The 20,818-nt window shown below is 36.8% G+C and overlaps 1 protein-coding gene across 13 annotated transcripts in view; it reads left to right on the forward strand.

Moving 5' to 3' along the window:
* Window positions 1–20,818, forward strand: part of DIAPH3 (diaphanous related formin 3) — a 560,663-nt gene that overhangs the window by 361,962 nt on the left and 177,883 nt on the right. For all 13 annotated transcript variants that reach the window (XM_086328449.1, XM_086328451.1, XM_086328462.1 and 10 more), the window contains one exon: window positions 20,545–20,680. In XM_086328449.1, coding sequence (XP_086184575.1) covers window positions 20,545–20,680 — 136 coding nt within the window. The remainder of the gene's footprint in view (window positions 1–20,544; window positions 20,681–20,818) is intronic.

Here is a 20,818-nt window from a genome sequence, read left to right on the forward strand (position 1 = left end):
CATTCTGAAGGAGATCAGCTCTGGGATTTCTTTGGAAGGAATGATGCTAAAGCTGAAACTGCAGTCCTTTGGCCACCTCATGTGAAGAGTTGACTCATTGGAAAAGACTCTGATGCTGGAAGGGATTGGGGGCAGGAGGAGAAGGGGATGACAGAGGATGAGATGGCTGGATGGCATCACTGACTCGATGGACGTGAGTCTGAGTGAACTCCAGGAGTTGGTGATGGACAGGGAGGCCTAGCGTGCTGGGATTCATGGGATTACAAAGAGTCGGACATGACTGAGTGACTGATCTGATCTGATCTGAACGTACTAGCAAAGTAATGCTGAAAATTTTCCAAGCTATGCTTCAACAGTACATGAACTGAGAACTTCCAGATGTTCAAGCTCGATTTAGAAAAGGCAGAGGAAGCAGAGATCAAATTGCCAACATGGGTTGTATTATAGAAAAAGCAAGAGAATTCCAGGAAAGCATCTACTTTTTCTTTATTGACTATGCTAAAGCCTTTGACTGTGTGGATCACAACAAGCTGTGGAACATTCTTTACATGATGGGACTACTAGACCACCTTACCTGACTCCTGAGAAATCTATATGGTTAAGAACAAACATTTAGAACCAGACATGAACAGACTGCTTCCAAATTGGAAAAGGATTACGCCGAGAATGTATATGGTCACCCTGCTTATTTAACTTATATGCAGAGTACATCATGAGAAACGCTGGGCTGGAAGAAGCACAAGCTGGAATCAAGATTGCCAGGAGAAATAACAATAACCTCAGATACGCAGATGACACCACCCTTATGGCAGAAAGTGAAGAGGAACTAAAAAGCCTCTTGATGAAAGTGAGAGAGGAGAGTGAAAAAGTTGGCTTAAAACTCAACATCCAGAAAACGAAGATCATGGCATCCAGTCCCATCACTTCTTGGCTAATAGATGGAGAAACAATGGAAACAGCGACAGACTTTATTTTCTTGGGCTCCAAGAAAATAATGGCTGCAACCGTTAAATTAAAGGACACTTGCTCCTTGGAAGAAAAGCTATGACAAACCTAGGCAGTCTGTTAAAAAGCAGAGACATTACGTTGCCAACAAAGGTTTGTCTAGTCAAAGCTATGGTTTTTCCAGTAGTCATGTATGGATCTGAGAATTGGACCATAAAGAAAGCTGAGCACCAAAGAATTGATGGTTTTGAACTCTGGTGTTGGAGAAGACTCTTGAGATCCTTTGGACTGCAAGGAGATACATCCAGTCCATCCTAAAGGAAATCAGTCCTGAATATTCATTGGAAGGACTGATGCTGAAGTTGAATAGCCAATATTTTGACCACGTGATGTGAAAAACTGACTCATTTGAAAAGACCCTGATCCTGGGAAAGATTGAAGGCAGGAGGAGAAGGGGATGACAGAGGATGAGATGGTTGGATGGCATTATTGATACGCTGGACATGAGTTTTAGTATGCTCTGGGATTTGGTGATGGACAGGGAGGCCTGGCTAGCTGCAGTCCGTGGGGTCACAAAGAGTCTGACACGACTGAGTGACTGAAGTCAACTGAACTATGTAGACTTTTTACGTTTACCGTATTATATATTCATGTATAGAACTGATGTGCTTACACTTAAAGAAGCCAGACTTTTTGGTTCATGTAGCTTTTATCCTGGTCACATGCACATTGTCTGTTGGGATGTTGAGGTACTGGGAAAAATCACTAGGCATCCTGCTTTATAAAGAAGTTCAAAGACCGTATATATCTGGACACCTCAGTTTAGGGTTAGGGTTTTGAGGTCAGCAGAAAGCAATCCCTGCCTTTTAAAAGGGATTACTGTTGGATACACAAAAGTTGGAGGAGCACTGTCATTTTCTTGTGTGTGTGTGCTTTGGGTTTCGATGTATGTGCTGAACATTCCAATTATTATTTTCCAGTCCATAAAGTCCAGTTTGTTACTCCCTCAATTTTGTTTCTCACATATATACCTCCCATCTGAATTACGTTTGATTACAATCAAGAAAAAGAATCCCCTTCGATTTCTTCACATTTTAACTGATTGCTGAATTCTCGCTGTGATAAGCCTCAGCTTTGTTTGTTTGTAATAGTGACGTTTTGCTCTCCTTGTCACGACTGGTGAGACAGCAGGGAGACACTCCTGGCTGGCAGTGCAGGCTCTGTCTTTCGAGTGCCTTGGGTGGTGTGACTTTGGCAGGTTACCTAATTTACTGAGCCCCAGCTCCCTGTTAATAACAGCTTGCGTTTCTTAGGGATTTTACAGTTTGAAGATCAGATGACATAATGTTCGTTTACCCTCAAAATAAGTGAGTTCTTTATGGAGAATACAAGTAATTTTCAACTTTTCCATTTCATTATAGTAAGCTTGATAGTTTAAATACTTTATCTCGTTTATGCTTCTTTATACAATACTTGGAAATAAATAGCTACCTATTTTCAATCAATAGCTCTTCTTTAAATTATGTCTACAGTTTTGTAAAAGTTATGTTTCATCTAGTTAAAGATTTATCTTTTATGTTTGCGGACTTTAAGTTGAATTTTGTTTCATGTGATTGAAAGATACTGTGTAGTAAGCAAATATAAAATCAGTTGTAACTCATTTTGTCCTGCTGCTTTTGTCGATTAAATACAACTTATCTTTCCAATGAATACTAAAACTAGTGATTTGCTGAATAAAAATGAAATCATCCAATGAGAAGATATTTTTAGTGTAAAATTTTTGTATATAGGGCAGCTAGCACAAATCTCATTTGCCAAGTCATTTAAATTACCCAAAATTGATTTTTGTCAACATTTGTGATGATTACTGTATAGACCAAGTAGGTGACCAGCAGGAACTCCAAGGGCACTAAGCATCTTCTATGTGTTCCTGAAATTTTGAAGATGGGCTTACTGTAGTTTATCAGAGAGAAGAAAATCATGTAAAGTTCCTGGGATTGGTTGTCAAGCCAGCTTATATATTTCTAATGGGGAGTGTCTTCTATCCTGATTTTGTTGGGGATACAATTTGAAAATTACCTTCACTGGAACTATTGTTATTCCGAGATCATACTTAGAAGTATAAAGCTCCAAACCTAGAACAAAATAAATATTCTATTGGATCTTCTTTAATTTTTATCCTTTAGTGTCTGTTTATTTAAAGAATTACATCGGTTCCAGGTGCTGAATAAATTTGGGTTTGCAACTTGAAAATGAATTCTGTTAGGTTCTTCTAATGTTTTTTCTCGATTACACCTAGATTAATTGGCTTAACTTTTCTCTTTTCCTAAAAGATTTCTTCTTACTATGCATTGCTCAGTGGGATAATAAATGCATTTGACTGACAGATTTTGCATGAATAAATTACTGGTGATTTGTATTAATGTATCTCTTACATTTTAAATATTTTGTTTACTGAAATAATATCTCACAAAGTAAAGACTAGATAATTTTTTAAAATAATGTAATCACATTTATTTAAGAATGTATTCTAATATCAAACAGCAAAGTACAACAATGCAAAACTGAAATTGCTTTTGCACCAACCTAATATTTTATATTGGGATATAGCCGATTAACAGTGTTATTGTAGTTTCAGGTAAAGAGCGAAGGATCTCAGTCATACATATATGTGCATCCATTCTCCCACCAGACCCCTCCCATCCAGGCTGGCAATAACACTGAATAGAGTTCCATGTGCTATACAATAGGGCCTTGTTCATCCATTATGAATATAGCAATGTGTACATGACCTTCCCAGACCTCTTAACTCTCCCTTTCCCATTGAAACCATAAGTTGTTTTCTACGTCTGTGTGTCTCTGTTTTGTAAGTAAGTTGATTTATATCATTCCTGATTCCACATATAAGGGATGTCATATGATATTTCTCCTCCTTCTGACTTACTTTGTGCCACAGTCTAGGTCCATCCATGTTTCTATAAATGGCATTATTTCCTTCTTTTTAAGGGCTGAGTAATATTCCTTTTTATATATGTACTGCATCTTCTTTATCTGGAAAGACTAGATTAATTTAATACAGTAATAAGCATGGCAATTGATAATGGAGAAAAAAGAACTCAACGAAGTAGCTGATAGATCATAGTAAGTATATTAATTCACATAATTGAAAAGATAGCACTTAAATAGCATACCACAAATGAAAGTGAATAAAATGGCATATTCTTTGTACATTAAATATACTGGTCTTCCATGTTCTGAGCAAAGAGAGAGAAGGAGGGAAAAAAAACACCTGAGTTAAGGCTACTTTTTGTGTTATGTTTAAACATTACCAGGTTTACATGAAGGTTGCTGGGTTTTGACTGGATAATTTCCCTGAAGAACTGATTAACAATAGTTAAAATAAAAAGGCTGTCCTGTCAACAGGCCTGTCTCTAAGCACTCTTCCTCATGGTTGCTGTCTTGTCTCTAGTCGTGCCTTTATTTACCCTTTGGATTGGGATATAAAAAGAAAATATTTATAGTATATCACTTCCAAATACAAGTGAAGAAAACATATTTAATGGAAAAATCAAGTTCTACTTCGGGAAAATCTTAGTTATGAACATTTCATACTGTATTTGTTAAATACGTTGTTGAATAGTTTGAAAAGTCTCATTTATTTGAAAATTTTAGAAAGTTCTTGAAGGAATTGCAAACAAACTCATAACATGATCATGAAAGGCCAGTAACATTAAGTCCCTAATGAGTTAATATGTAATTTGGTAAAGAGCAACTTGAAGCTAAAACTGTTTAATCATAAGCACCTGTGCATCCTTTGGGACATTCTCAAAGGATAGTTTTCTGTTTTCATAAGTTTCACAGGTCGTGGAGAGTTCAACTAATAACACCTTGTCGTGAATGTTAAGGTGATGAAATTTTGGTGCCAGGATATCATGCTTCGCAGTTCTCATTGATAGCATTTTTAAATTGGATTTGGTAATACCAGAGGACATAACTTGATTAATTTTTACTGTCATTCTAGATGCCTTTCTAAAGCATCTACCTTGTAATTATTGCAAATAGAGGTTTCTAAGAATAAATTTGTTTTTCATGAAGTAGTTATATTTAGTTAAAAAATAATTTTGATGGAAAGCTGATACATAGATCAGATCTACCTTTTATATCCTTAGAGGCTTTTTGACTGGTAGTAATTATCTAATTTTTTTCTTTCATGTTCCATATAAGTAGGAGTACAGGAATGCATTTTTAAGGTAGTTGTGAAGAATTTCTAGGAAGCAGTCATGCAATAAAGCTGAGTATTGCCTCTTTTTAAGGTTAAGTAAAGTCCTAACTGGAGAAGGCAATGGCACCCCACCCCAGTACTCTTGCCTGGAAAATCCCATGGACGGAGGAGCCTGGTAGGCTGCAGTCCATGGGGTCGCTAAGAGTCGGACACGACTGAGCGACTTCACTTTCACTTTTCACTTTCATGCACTGGAGAAGGAAATGGCAACCCACTCCAGTGTTCTTGCCTGGAGAATCCCAGGGATGGGGGAGCCTGGTGGGCTGCCGTCTATGGGGTCGCACAGAGTCAGACACGACTAAAGTGACTTAGCAGCATCAGTAGCAGTAAAGTCCTAATAAGCATTTAGTGGGAATGTGCTAGACTCCTCTATGATTGTTTACTTTGAGAAAATTAGCCTGTGTCTTCATAGTCCTAATACCCATCTCTCTGAAAAGCATGCAGATTTAAATTCACTTTGTCTTATCTCATTTCAAGGACTTGAGACAAAATTGACCACTTAGGCAAGAAGAGAAGATTTTTGAGTTTAGTAAAAACTGTACTAAGAATTTCTTGGCTTACATAGCTTAAATATCCGTTAATGTTGACAAGCATGTAACTCTGGACAAGGAGATATTTATAACTTTTTTTATTTAATAAAATTGCCATGAATTTTCTGTTATAGAAATATACAAGAAATTATCTTGTGTTGAACAGTGTTGAGGTGGGCAGATTAAACTATTTAAATAGGCAACAATCAAATAGAGAAATAAAATCAGAAAGTCAGGATCTGTGCAAGTCTACTTGTGTACTCAAAATTTTATATTTTAGTACAATTTTATCTTATAAATACGACATATGTTTGTCAAGTAAAGGCCTATTTGGAATATACACTATTTCTTTTTCTTTTTTTTTTTCCTGAAATATATACTATTTCTTAGGCTTTTTGAGGAGAGGGTGATAGGCACATTGATTTTTTTCTTTTTTTTTTTCCTGAAATATACACTATTTCTTAGGCTTTTTGAGGAGAGGGTGATAGGCACATTGATTTTTTAAAATTTATACAGGAAACTCAAACCGGAGCTCTGTGACAACCTAGAGGGGTGGACTGAGGTGAGAGGTGGGAGGGAAGTTCAAAACGGACGGCACATATGTATACCTATGGCTGATTATGTTGATGTAAGGTAGAAACCAACATAATATTGTAAAGCAATTACTCTCCAACTAAAAATAAATTTAAAAAATTTTACTTTGAGGGGAAAATAAAGCAATTATTAATTGTATCATTGGGCAATGTTTTAAGTTAATTTATCAAAAATGCCAAATTTCAAGTGAGGAATTTTTTGGGAAAGCACAGAAAACTAAACTCTTCCAGGAAGAAAAAAAAAGTCTCATAAAGTATATTAGATTTTTAAAAACAATGTGAGCGTCTGTGTGTGTGTATGCTGGGCACTTCTGTAAGCCCTTTAAATGTATTAATTCATTTAATTATTACAGTATCCCCATAAAGTATATGTGTAAGTGCAATTCATATATATAAGAATTAAGTCTTTAGTGCTAAATAGCTAGACTTGAAGTCAGGAATACATCTAACTTCCATGTTTAATTCAACTCTTTATTTTCCCTGCCAAGTAATCCAACTGTGTTGTATGCATGCTTTAATAGTGCTTCCTATCAACTCCATGTCCAATCATATTCCAACGTCTCTGGATGGAAGGAATTTATAATTCTCATAAGATCTGTGAAAACTGGCATTAGCCCATTTTTTGATAGAAATACATAAACGACGTAAGCTGGAAAGTGGCTCTTCCTTGATTTGTTGCTGGATAAATGTGTATTTGAGGTATTTGGTTAATGATATAGTAATAATGAAAATAATTTTATAAGTTTGTAGTAATATAATATTACTAATAATAGTAGGAATAGGCACTAACATTTATATAAGGGCTACTGTGTGTCAGGCACTTCTGTGAGCCATTTTCATGTACTAATTTATGTAATTCTTACAATATCCTGATAAAGTAAGTATTATTTTGCCCATTTTACTGAAGAGGAAACTGATCTACAAGTCACCCAGCTATTTAGTGCCAGGTGGAGTTTAAAACAAAGACAGTATGACTTAAGATTTGTTCCTTCTAACCAGTATGCTCTCTATCAGATCAGTTGCTCAGTCGTGTCCGACTCTTTGCGACCCCATGAATCGCAGCACGCTAGGCCTCCCTGTCCATCACCAACTCCCGGAGTTCACTGAGACTCACGTCCATCGAGTCAGTGATGCCATCCAGCCATCTCATCCTCTGTCGTCCCCTTCTCCTCCTGCCCCCAACCCCTCCCAGCATCAGAGTCTTTTCCAGTGAGTCAACTCTTCGCATGAGGTGGCCAAAGGACTGCAGTTTCAGTTTTAGCATCACTCCTTCCAAAGAAATCCCAGGGCTGATCTCCTTCAGAATGGACTGGTTGGATCTCCTTGCAGTCCAAGGGACTGTCAAGAGTCTTCTCCAACACCACAGTTAAAAAGCATCAATTCTTTGGCACTCAGCTTTCTTTATGGTCAAAGGACAAAAGGAAATTAAACTTGTACAGGTTACAAATGATACCTGATTATTTATAGAAGCAAATTAAAAGGTCTGTGCAGGCGGCAGTTATAATTTAGATCCTTAAAATTCTCACAAATTAAATTTAATCAAATAAGAACACTTAATCACAATCAACAAACACACAGAGAAACAAGGGGTTGTATGGTAAAATGATCTGTAAGAACCCTGAGACTCTACATATTGAATTACAATTTGTGAAATGTTAAAGGAAATAGCAGATGAAATTAAAGAGAGAAACTGAAGATTACCAAAGATGACCAAGTAGGTTTTCAAAAGAACCAAATATAATTTAAGAAAATCTAAGTATGATGGTTGAAATTAAACATGCATTAAACAGCAGACACACGTTTCACATACTATCAAGTTTATGCTCAAAATCCTTCAACCTAGGCTTCAGTAGTACATGAGACGAGAAGTTCAACATATACAAGCTGGATTTAGAAAAGGCAAAGGAACCAAAGATCAAATTGCAAACATCAGGTGGATCATAGAAAAAGCAAGAGAGTTCCAGAAAAACATCTGCTTCTGCTTCACTGACTACGCTAAAGCCTTTGACTGTGTGGATCACCACAAACTGGAAAATTCTTAAAGAAATGGGAATACCAGACCTCCTTAGCTGCCTCCTGAGAAATCTGTATGCTGAATTCTTAAGAAACAACAGAACCAGACATGGTGTTCCAAATTGGGAAAGGAGTACGTCAAGGCTGTATACTGTCATCCTGCTTATTTAACTTATATGCAGAGTACATCATGAGAAACGCCAGGCTGGATGAAGCACAGGCTGAAATCAAGATTGCGGGGAGAAATATCAATAACCTCAGATATGCAGATGTCACGAGCCTTATGGCAGAAAGTGAAGAGGAACTGAAGAGCCTCTTGATGAAGGTGAAATATTAGAGTGAAAAAGCTGGCTGAAAACTCAGTGTTCACAAAACCAAGATCAAGGCATCCGGTCCCATCACTTCATGGCAAATAGGTGGGGGAACAATGAAAACTGTGGCAAACGTTCTTTTCTTGGGCTCCAAAATCACTGTGGATGATGACTACAGTCACTGTCCACCTGAATATTCATTGGAAGTCAACCTGAATATTCATTAGCAATCAACCCTGAAAATTCATTGGAAGAACTGATGCTGAAGCTGAAGCTCCAATAGTTTGGCCACCTGATACCAAGAGCTGGCTCAATGGAAAAGACCCTGGTGCTGGGAAAGATTGAGGACAAGAGGAGAAGGAGTCAACAGAGGATGAGATGATTGGATGGCATCACCGACTCAGTGGACATGAATTTGAGCAATGTCCAAGAAATAGTGAAGGTCAGAGAAACCTGGCGGGCTGAAGTTCATGGGGTCGCAGAGTCTGATACGACTGAGTGACTGAACTACAACACCAAGACAGCAAACTATACTCTGCTGAAGAAAGAAATGCTGAATTAGACACTAGCTCTAAGGAAATTGTCCAGAATACAATCCAAGGAGAGACTAAGATTAGAAGTGTATAAGACAGTTAAGAAACATGGAAGACAGTGTGTAGAAGGCCTTCATCCTTTACAATGAAACGTCTCAAATAGATACTCAAAGGAATGAATGAAAGACAACATTCAAAATGATGGCTGTGAGTTTTCCATATCAAATATCTACAGAATAGGAAGCACAACCTATGCCAAGCCAGATGAATAAAATGAAATTCACTTGAAGAAAATATTGTAGTGAAACTTTAGAATAGTAAAATACAAGATCTTAAATGTAGACAGAAAGAAAACACATGATCGGTGTGCATCAACAATTAAATGCAAATAACTTTCTGTTAGCAAAAATGGGAACAAATAGACAACTGAGGTATTTTCAAGTGTTAAGAAAAAAAAGTTCTTTTAAAATGGGATATTCAGCATAAGCTCTTTATAGAACAAGGACAAAACTAAACCAATTACAAATTAACTAATAATAAAGGTGTTTCCTGTGAATACCCCTTTGTTAGAAGACTTTCTAGAGGAGAGTTTGGCAGCCTTTTTGATGATCCGATAGTAAATACATGCAGGTCTTAGAGTCTCTGTTGCAACTACTCAGCTCTGCTATAGCTTACAAACACAGCCATGGGCAGTAGATAAATGAATGTGTGTGACTATGTTCCAGTAAGACTGTATTCATAAAAATATGTAACTAATCCAAGAATTGTAGTTTGCTTACCCCTGCTCTGAAGGAGACATTTCAAGAAGCAGTTTTCTTTTTAAGAAAAAAATTAGCAATAAAGTATACAATAAAACAATGTGTAGTTCCTTTTGCAGTGAATGGGATAGAGCTTAACTACTGGACAAATTGTTAAGTAATTTGAAAGAGATGTTGTTTGGAGTTCAGCTATTTATATTCCCTGTATTGTTCAAAGAGGAAGAAGGGAGGTCAAAATATCAATTAACTTGAAACTTTGTTAATTTGTGTGATAAAATTACATGTATAGCCAGTAAAAAATAGTGTAAGTTCCAAACTGGAAGAGGAGAAATGGATTAAGAAAGATATATGAAGTAAAACAAGCACACAAAAATGTCTAAAAGGAGCATAGATAAAGGAGGACAAATAGAAGGAATAGTGTAAGATCTGAAAAACATAAAATAGACTTAAGGGAATATTACTTCATGATGATAAAAAGCTTAATTCACCAGAATGATACAGTTCAAAACCTTGAATGTGCATTATAACATACCAAGGCAGACATGTAAAATATGATAAACTATAGGAATAAGTTGACAGATATAGCATTATGTTGGACAACAACAAAATTCTCTAACTTACAGATGCTGCTGCTGGTGCTAAGTTGCTTCAGTCGTGTCTGACTCTGTGTGACCCCATAGACTTACAGATGAGTCGAGCATAAACATATTACTAAAGACATGGGAGCTTTAAACAATTCAATTATACATGTATATGGAACCCCACCCAGCAATTAAAGAACACTTATTCTTCTCAATCACAGGTGGATCTTTTATCAAGTTTATCATATACTAGAGATCTGAAATGTGTGTGTGCTGAGTCGTTTTAGTTGGATCTGACTGTCTCTGACCCTATGGACTGCAGCCAACCAGGCTCCTCTGTCCATGGAATTCTCCAGCAAGAATACTGGAGTGGGTTGCCATTTCCTTATCCAATAGATTTGAAATAAATTTTAATAAATTTTCAAATTTCAGCTTTATTCATTGACCACAATAATATGAAATGTGAAATAAAATTTAAAAGGGTGATGTTTTAAAACCGCTTAGAAAAAAATCTAAAAACATACTAGGTAGCTCATGTATCAAGGAAGAAATCATAGAAAAAAATAGACCAGAACAATATTTAAAATAAATCAGAATTTGTGGGGCACAGAAATAGTGATATAAAGAAATTTATATGCTATTCTTTGTATTAAATGGAGAGAGTAACATGGAAACTTACATTCAGTTCAATTCAGTTCAGTCACTCAGTTGTGTCCTACTCTTTGCAACCCCATGAATTGCAGCACGCCAGGCCTCCCTGTCCATCACCAACTCCCGGAGTTCACCCAAACTCATGTGCATTTAAGTCAGTGATGCCATCCAGCCATCTCATCCTGTGTTGTCCCCTTTACCTCCTGCCCCCAATCCCTCCCAGCACCAGGGTCTTTTCCAATGAGTCACCTCTTCACATGAGGTGGCCAAAGTATTGGAGTTTCAGCCTCAGCAAAACTTACATTACCATATGTAAAATAGATAGCCAATGGGAATTTGCTGTATGTCTCAGGAAACTCAAACAGGGGCTCTGTATCAACCTAGAGGGGAGGGGTGGGGAGGGAGATGAGAGGGAGGTTCAGAAGGGAGGGGATGTATGTATACCTATGGCTGATTCATGTTGAAGTTTGACAGAAAACATTATCCTGTAAAGCAATTATCCTTCAATTAAAAAATGAGTAAATTAAAAAAAAATAAAATACCAGAAAGGCAAAGTTAATAAACTAAGCATCTGACTTGAGAAATTTATAAACAGTTATACAATCCAGAAAAAAAAAACAGAAGGAAATGAAGGGAGAAAAGTGACTTTAGAGAATTTTGAAAAACCAAAATGTGGTTATTTTGGAAAGACAAGTTAAACTTCTGAAGAGACTGATTAAAGAAAAAAAAAAAAGTAATGAGACTATAAGAAGGAATATAACTCTAGATGTAAAAGATACTAAAAAGAGAAGCATAGTATAAGAAATTTGCAGGCCAGAATTGGAAAGATTGATGAGATAGATAAGTTCATAAGGAAAAAGATTTCATATTGAAACTGACTTTAAAGGAAATAGAAAGCTTGAATAGGTCTGTTCAGTTCAGTCGCTCAGTTGTGTCCAACTCTTTGCGACCCCATGAACCGTAGCACGCCAGCCCTCCCTGTCCATCACCAACTCCCAGAGTCCACCCAAACCTATGTCCATCGAGTTGGTGATGCCATCCAACCATCCCATCCTCTCTCATCCCCTTCTCCTCCTGCCCTCAATCTTTCCCAGCATTGGGGTCTTTTCCAATAAGTCAGCTCTTCACACCAGGTGGCCAAAGTATTGGAGTTTCAGCTTCAACATCAGTCCTTCCAATGAATACCCAGGACTGTTCTCCCTTAGGATGGACTGGTTGGATCTCCTTGCAGTGCAAGGGACTCTCAAGAGTTTTCTCCAAAATAATTTTAATTTAATGACTTTTCAAATCTGCCAAAAAATTAAATACTTGGCCTGAAAAGTTTTATAGATGAGGTTTCTCAATTTTTAAATGATTATTCTAAACTAATAGAGTGTAAAAAAAATTATGACCAAATGTTCAAAAGGATACATTCTCCATGTCCAAGTTGAGTTTATCTCAGAAATGGAAGTGTGTGTTTTGTTAGACTATTTACATCACTACATTAATAGTTTCAATACATTGAGAAAACGCTTAATAAAATCCAACCCTTTTTCAGTTTTTAAAACAAAGGAAATAATCCAGTTGAAACTTCTATCTTGCAATGTGAATTTCCATCACCTAATGAAATTTTAACTCTTAGCTAATACAGTACGTAGTCAAGAAAGAAAAATATAAAAACTGGAAAAGAAGCAGCCCATTACTTCTTATGTTATCTATAAATAGTTCAAAAAGGAACCTACAGGAAAATTGTTAAATATAAGAGACTTTATAAATGAAATATATGGAATGAACTACATTTTATACATTAGTTACAAAATATTAGAAATTATATTTTTTTAGAAAGATATCACTTACAATGGAATAATAAATGGCAACAAAAAGAAGATACAAATAACAAAAGACCTGAATGGTGTAAATTCTAAGTTTTTTTCAGTAGACTTTAAAAAGACAGTAGCTCTGTTGGTAAGAATCTGCCTGCAATGCAGGAGACTGCGGTTTGATTCCTGTACTGGGAAGATCTGTTGGGGAAGGGATAGGCTTCCCACTCCAGTATTCTTGGGCTTCCCTTGTAGCTCAGCTGGTAAAGAATCTGCCTACAATGTGGGAGACCTGGGTTTGATTCCTGGTTGAGAAGTTCCTGTGGAGAAGGGAAAGGCTACCCACTCCAGTATTCTGGCCTGGAGAATTCCATGGACTGTATAGTCCATGGGGTCACAAAGAATCAGACATGACTGAGTGACTTTCACCTTCACTTTCTTAAAAGACAGAACTGAATGGAGAGCCATATCATGTTCATACGTGTAGAGATTAAACACTAATATAGAGATATAAATTCTGTATTAACTACAGAATCAGTAGTTCTGTTCAGAATCGTAATAGGCATTTTCAACAACTTTAATAAGTCTGTTTTGAACTATAGATGACAAAGCAAAGGCCTGAGAATAGTGAAGTCATTTCTAAAGAAGAAGAAAAAAAATATTTTGTTATCTGTGTCTTCTCTTTTTATCATTTATTATTTCATTACAAATGATTACTTTCTAAAAAATTACAATTTCCAATATTTTATAACTAGTGTATAAAGTAGTTCATTCTATATATTCCATTGATAAAGTCTCTTATTAATAATTTTCCTGTTGGTTCCTTTTTGAATTATTCATAGATAACATAAGAAGTAATTAGCTTCTTCTCCAGTTTTTATATTTTTCATTCTTGAGTACTGTACTGTATTAGTTAAGAGTTAAATTTCCATCATTTGGTGAAGAGGGCTCACCTTAATACACTATAATAATTAAAACAGAATGGATGGCACTACTGGTAAAGAACCCGCCTGCCTTTGTAGGAGACAAAAGAGACGTGGGTTTGATTCCGTGTCAGCAAGATCCCATGGAGGAGGGCGTGGAAACCCACTCTAGTATTTATACCTGGAGAATCCCATGCTCAGTGAGCCTGGCAGGCTACAGTCCTCAGGGTCGCAAAGAGTTGGACATACTGAAGCAACTTACCATGCACACATGCGTGGTATTGGTGCAGACATGGATACAATGATCAAATGGACTGAAACAGCTCCAAAGCATCAACACTTAAAATCCAGATAAGTGGCTTTGTTAAGTCAGTGATGGAAAGGATAGGCTATTTGTGAAATCATTATGGATCAACTCATTTTTCATGTGAAAAAATTAAATAATATGAGGAATCATACCTCATTTTATTCATAAATGTATTCATAAATGTTGATCCCAGTTAAATAACATAGGTGCTGAAATATGAACAACATCATTTAAGAATTTGAGGAGAAAACATGGAAGAATATCGTTGTCTTTCATGTACAGAAGGATTTCTTAAATAATGTATTAAAGGTATGAACAATGAAGGAAAAGAGGTTTTTGGCTACTATGTAAATTTGAGAACTTCTGTTTACAAAAAGGCAACATAAATAATGCACAATGATATGTAAAAGCCAGGAAATTACATGCTGGATATTTATGCTTTAAAAAGCATAAAGTTAACAAAACATAGTATCCAGAATATTTAAAGAGCTGTAAATCATTAAGAAAATGATAATATAATAAAACAGTGGATAAGAGATATGAAGAGGCATTTCATTAGAATAGGAAATGCAAATGTTTTGTAAACGGGTGAGAAAATTTGAATTTGTATTTGAATTAGTAACCATAGATACACAGGTTAAAAACATGATGTAATACTACTATATACCTGCTGTATAGATAGGAGACTGATAACAGTATTAGTGAGTATGTTGGCTATGATTATGTATTGATGGTGGGAGTATACTCGGTCACTTTGAAAGCATTTTGACCTCATTTAGTAGAAAAACGGAAGATGAACCTCTTCTTTTGTTCATCAGTTGTGCTCCTATCCTAGAAAGCAGTGAATTTCAAACTGTTTTGTCCTCACCCACAGTGGAACCTAAAACTTTTGTATTATGTGTTTTTTAGAATTGAGACAAACATTAATATCAGTCCTTATGTTCTAAAATGTTATGTTCTCTAATGAAGGAGTGTGCTCTTTCACTTAAAGAATATCTGTCAGCAGTTTTTAAACAAATCTAAGAATCAATGAGACCTGCCATTTACAAAAAAAAAAAAAAGAAAGCTCTTACATATATACACAGGGAAATGTACAAGAATGTCTGTAACTGCATGATTCATCATAGGTCAAGAATTGGAAACAACCCACATCCCACTGACAGAAGAGTAAACAATAATACCCAATTTAATTTTATAACAGTGACAAGCAAGCACAATTTATACATAAACATATGGATGAATCTTAGAAATATAATGTTGAGTGAAGAAAACAAATCATAGTAGTTTACTTATTAGGATACAGCAAATATCAAAAAAAACTAAAGAAAAAAAAATGATTACAGTAGGCACATCTTATAAAAGATTACAGCGCCAGACTTCTAAATTTTACATTCCTACACATCCATTTAATTTTACTGGCTTTAGGTTATTTTGGTTTCTCTGAGAGAAAATATGTTGTATAATGCTGTAACGTATATTTAAAGTAGTTGTGATGAAGTTCTTGTTATTGCATTTAGTTATGTAGAAAGCATATATTATAGTAAACCAATTGTGAACTGGTGTATTTTATTTCCTTCCAGAGTACACACACATGCACCCATACATGTGCGTACATGGCATGTGTGTATGTATAGTTCTTCAGTCGCGTCCAGCTCTTTGTGACCCCATGGGCTGTAGCCCGCCAGGCTCCTTTGTCCATGGGATTCTCTAGGCGAGAATACTAGAGTGGGTTGCCATGCCCTCCTCCAGTGGATCTGTTTGTTAACATACATGTATAGGCAATGGCACCCCACTCCAGTATGCTTGCCTGGAAAATCCTATGGACGGAGGAGCCCGGTAGGCTGCAGTCCATGGGGTCGCTAAGAGTTGGACACGACTGAGCGACTTCACTTTCACTTTCCACTTTCATGCATTGGAGAAGAAAATGGCAACCCACTCCAGTGTTCTTGCCTGGAGAATCCCATGGACAGAGAAGCCTGGTGGGCTGCAGTCCATGGGGTCGCACAGAGTCGGACACGACTGAAGCGACTTAGCAGCATACATACATTCATTAGTATTCGTGTATATTTTTATTACTGTATTTTTATAGATATTTTAGAGTCTTTTGTTATTATTAAAAGTACATGAGCCTTAGGAACGGAGGTGGATTATTGGTTATGCCTTCACCATGAATAGTCCAGATGTGTCTGAAGGTTGAAAGCCCTCTGTTGTTGCTCTAGACTGGTAAGTCCATGGATCTTTCAGACAAAAGCACGCACCAGGTTGTATCTGCAAGTTCTGCAAGCACGCAGGATTTCTTTTGCTATTACATAGATGACAGCTGGGGGCAGTGCACTTTATTTGCCAACTGACTATGTAGTAAACCAGGTAAAGCATAGGATGATTTAGAGAAATTGATAGCTAACTGTCTTCATGTATGTGCATGTGTGTGCTCAGTCCCTCAGTCATGCCCAACTCTGCGACCCCACTGACTGTAGCCTGCCAGGCTCCTCTGTCCATGGAATTTTTCAGTTAAGAACATTGGAGTGGGTTGACATTTCCTACTCTAGGGATCTTCCCAACCCAGGGATCAAACCCACCTTTCTTGTGTCTCCTGCATTGGCAGGCAGATTCTTTACCTCTGTAACACCTGAGAAGCTCTTACCTTCATATATGACTCACCCTCAACTTCCTTTCTGGCTTCAAATTTTGGAATTGAAGAAACTAATAGGCAATTATATCTAGAATAATGTGGTTTTAGGACCAACTTTTCTGTTTTAGGCTACTTTTACTTCTCAAAATTTAGCATTAAAAAAAACCCCAAATTACCACTTGAACTGAGATAGTATTTTCAGACTAAATGCCTATTTCTGTGCTGTCTGTTGGTATTTTTCCAGCTATAATTCTTCTAATGTCAGAATAAGGTATTTTTAAATGAAATAGTCTTTTAAATGGAAATCGATAGTGCATTTTCCATAGAACAATATAGCTTTAAGGACTCCTTCAGACCTTATTTCTCAAGGTAAACATTATTTCTATAGATCCCGAGAAGTAATTTTGACTTTTTATTACCCAAAGAGTACTAAAAAGGTGTGACAATTATATCTAGTAATAGGTTACCTATTTGATGTTCTCATTGAAATGTATCTAGTCATTAAAGTAGAAAATTCACATCTGGAAATTGTATACTTTAATAAGTTTCAAAGAAAAGCTACACGATATTTTTACCTATTACCTGGTCCTCTTACTCCTCCCTCAAACAAGAAACAAGTTTGATCCCCATGTATTTGCCTGTCCTTTTCTCTACCACTGTTCAGGTTTCCTTTCCCATCTTGCATATACCTACATGGGTGCACACACACACAGAGGCATACACACTTGCCTTTAAGAGCACACTTATTTTCTACTTTGGGGTTGCCTTCTGCTTTCCTAGCCTACGTTGGCTTTTATAGCAGTTGTCGTCCTATACCTGGTGCTTAACGTATACTACATCAATATGAAGGCACAGAGCAGAGAAAACAGAAACTGTAAGCAGCTTTCAGGTATTGCGCCTGCCTCTTAGTGCTTTCATTGTAGTGAACTAGAACAGAATTATTCTGAGCCAGAATAGAGGATGCAGATTCCATTTTGAGGAAACAATTAATTGCATATTAAAATGTGTATTTTTGGAGCTGGAATTTCATAGCTTACCAATAGCATTTAATGTTAATATATGTCATGATCTGTGAAGTTTCTGAGAATTTACCAAAGTTTCTTGATTTCCATAATTTCATCAATGTTGGTAGAAGCCAAAAGACCATGGGTCAGAAACGAAGAATAGCTTATTATAGCAAAAATAGTCGCCAAAGTAAACAGATTTGTGGATTTCTGAGCTCAGAATTCCCACAAAGCGATGTGAAAAGGGCTGGGTTTAATACCTGCACTCACAGGGCTTTGTATCACTGGAGGGAAATCCTGAAAACCCAGTCTTCTTTCAGAATTAAGACTATTTGACCGTTGCCCCAGTTTATCATTCTGGACAGGAAACAAATCCACTTAAGAGGGGAAAACTGCCTCTGTTTTCTAAGACTGTTCATATCTTTGAAAAGGTAGTTTGGAACAAAAATGCTTCATTAGGCTTGCATCTTAGTTTTACTCTCTTACTTGAAAATCTTTTGTTGTTTCCTAGTTCCCTTGAAGGAAACTGTAACTCCTCATCTTGTTCTTGAATATCCTAAATGATCGGGTCCCTGCATACCTCCTGACCTCATTTAATACCACCGTACTGGCCTCTTCTCTTGACAGCCCACCAAAAGCGTTTGCATTTGGCTCTCCCTAGATCATTACCTGAAGAAGGCAATGGCACCCCACTCCAGTACTCTTGCCTGGAAAATCCCATGGATGGAGGAGCCTGGTAGGCTGCAGTCCATGGGGTCGCTAAGAGTCGGACATGACTGAGCAACTTCACTTTCACTTTTCACTTTCATGCACTGGAAAAGGAAATGGCAACCCACTCCAGTGTTTTTACCTGGAGAATCCCAGGGATGGTGGAGCCTGGTGGGCTGCCGTCTCTGGGGTCGCACAGAGTCGGACTGAAATGACTTAGCAGCAGCAGCAGCAGATCATTACCTAGATAGCTCCTTGACTTTTTTGTGGCTCAGACGGTAAAGCGTCTGTCTACAATGCAGGAGACCCAGGTTCGATCCCTGGGTCGGGAAGTTCCCCTGGAGAAGGAAATGGCAGCCCACTCCAGTATTCTTGCCTGGAAAATCCCATGGACAGAGGAGCCCAGTAGGCTACTGTCCATGGGGTTGCAAAGAGTCGGACACGACTGAGCAACTTCACGTCACTTTACTAATACTAAGTGGGAAGCCTTATCTGACCAACTAAGATAAAATAACTCTCTAGGAATTCTATCACATCCCTCCTTTTTTTGTAGTACTATACTTGTTAGAGATTTTAATTGTTTATAATCTGTCTTTGCCTCCGGACCCAGCCTATCACACAGAATGTAAACTTGTTTTAGATCTATTAATATGTATCTCAAGTCTTTAACACAGTACCACTTACTGTTAGGGCTTCCCAGGTAACACAGTGGTCAAGAATCTGCGTGCAGTGCTGCAGACGCAGGATACTCAGACTCAATCCCTGGGTCAGGAAGATCCCCTGGAGGAGAGCTGGGCAACCCATTCTAGTATTCTTGCCTAGAAAATCCCAGAGACAGAGGAGCCTAGAGGGCTACCGTCTAGGGGCTTGGAAAGAGCTGGACACAACTGAGAGACTGAGCATGCTCGCATGTATGCATTTACAACTCAGTCTCTCAGTAAATGTTCTTTGCATGGATGAGTTAATACTCCCTCTATTCTATTCTTTTTGTTTCTCCTTTTTTCCCTTGTAGTTTTCCTTTTAATTGTTTTGATCAGTAATACCAAACTTTATTATTTGATTTCTAATGAAGGACTTGCCCCATCTCTTGGGTTTAAAAAAAAAATATTATAGTCAAGAAGATTAAAGCCTCACCAAAATAACATGGCACATACTTGTTTAATTATACACTTTTCTACTTAATTCTATTAGTGATAAATTAGCAGTTAGTAACCTCTTTGGCTTCATCGGTACTGAGAAGCCTGAGTCTCCACAGGAGATGGTAATATGATGACATGCTGTTTGTTGGCACTTTGAAAAATTCATGTTTACCTGCTGATTCCTACAAATGCCACAGGAATGGCATTTCTTGATTTGCATAAAGCTTATAAAAAGTACAAAAATAACTAATCTCATATCTATTGAGATCTTATGTTTCACTTGTCATTATTGGTTTTGATGAACAGTCAGAGGCCCTGACTTTGAAATGCCATGTATTTCTTTAGTCATCCTTGTGATACTTCTATCTGTATGAAAGAAATTGTTAAACATAGATTATCATATAAGGTAACCATTACAATATTTCTGCTCTTCATCATTTTTTCATCAGTTATTTTTCTTGTACTCAGTGGTTTACTTACTAAAGGAGGTATGGGAGAGTAATACATTTGCTAGGCACTCTTTTGGAAGTACATATAGGAAAACAGTTTTGATTTGTAAATTAAGTCCTTTTTTATTTTTAGTTTCTGTCTTCCTTCTCTTAGTTGATTTCACTAAGATGCAGGTGCTTTAAACGTAACAGTTGTATTTTTAGATACATAATACATTTAACAAGGGTTCATGTGCTAATCTTTTAAAAGACTGTGTTACTAATTAAAGAAGTAACCATTACCTAAAAGATATTTAACTACAGTTTTACAGGTGAATAATTTTACATTTTCTTTGTTTAATCATTGTATTTAAAATTGATCATTTTCCAAAATTTGTTTATAACAGCAAGCAATGAAGGAGAATGTCAAAAAAAGAGAAGAAGAGGAAAAAGAAAAACGTGCCAGGATAGCCAAAGAATTGGCAGAGAAGGAAAGATTTGAACGCCAACAAAAGAAAAAGCGCTTATTAGAGATGAAGACTGGTGAGTACTATCAAATTTGCTATTTATATTGTGTACCAAGATTAATCGGCAGTTTAATATCCTTCTGTGAAAAAAGAAGACGTGTTCACTTATGTCTGTAGTTAAACAGTAGAGCAATTCTTTCTTTTATGGGCTTTC

Source organism: Bos grunniens, chromosome 12, assembly GCF_055505025.1.
Source record: "Bos grunniens cultivar Pamir isolate PY7600 chromosome 12, Bosgru_T2T1.0, whole genome shotgun sequence".
NCBI classification, from domain to species: Eukaryota; Metazoa; Chordata; class Mammalia; order Artiodactyla; family Bovidae; genus Bos; species Bos grunniens.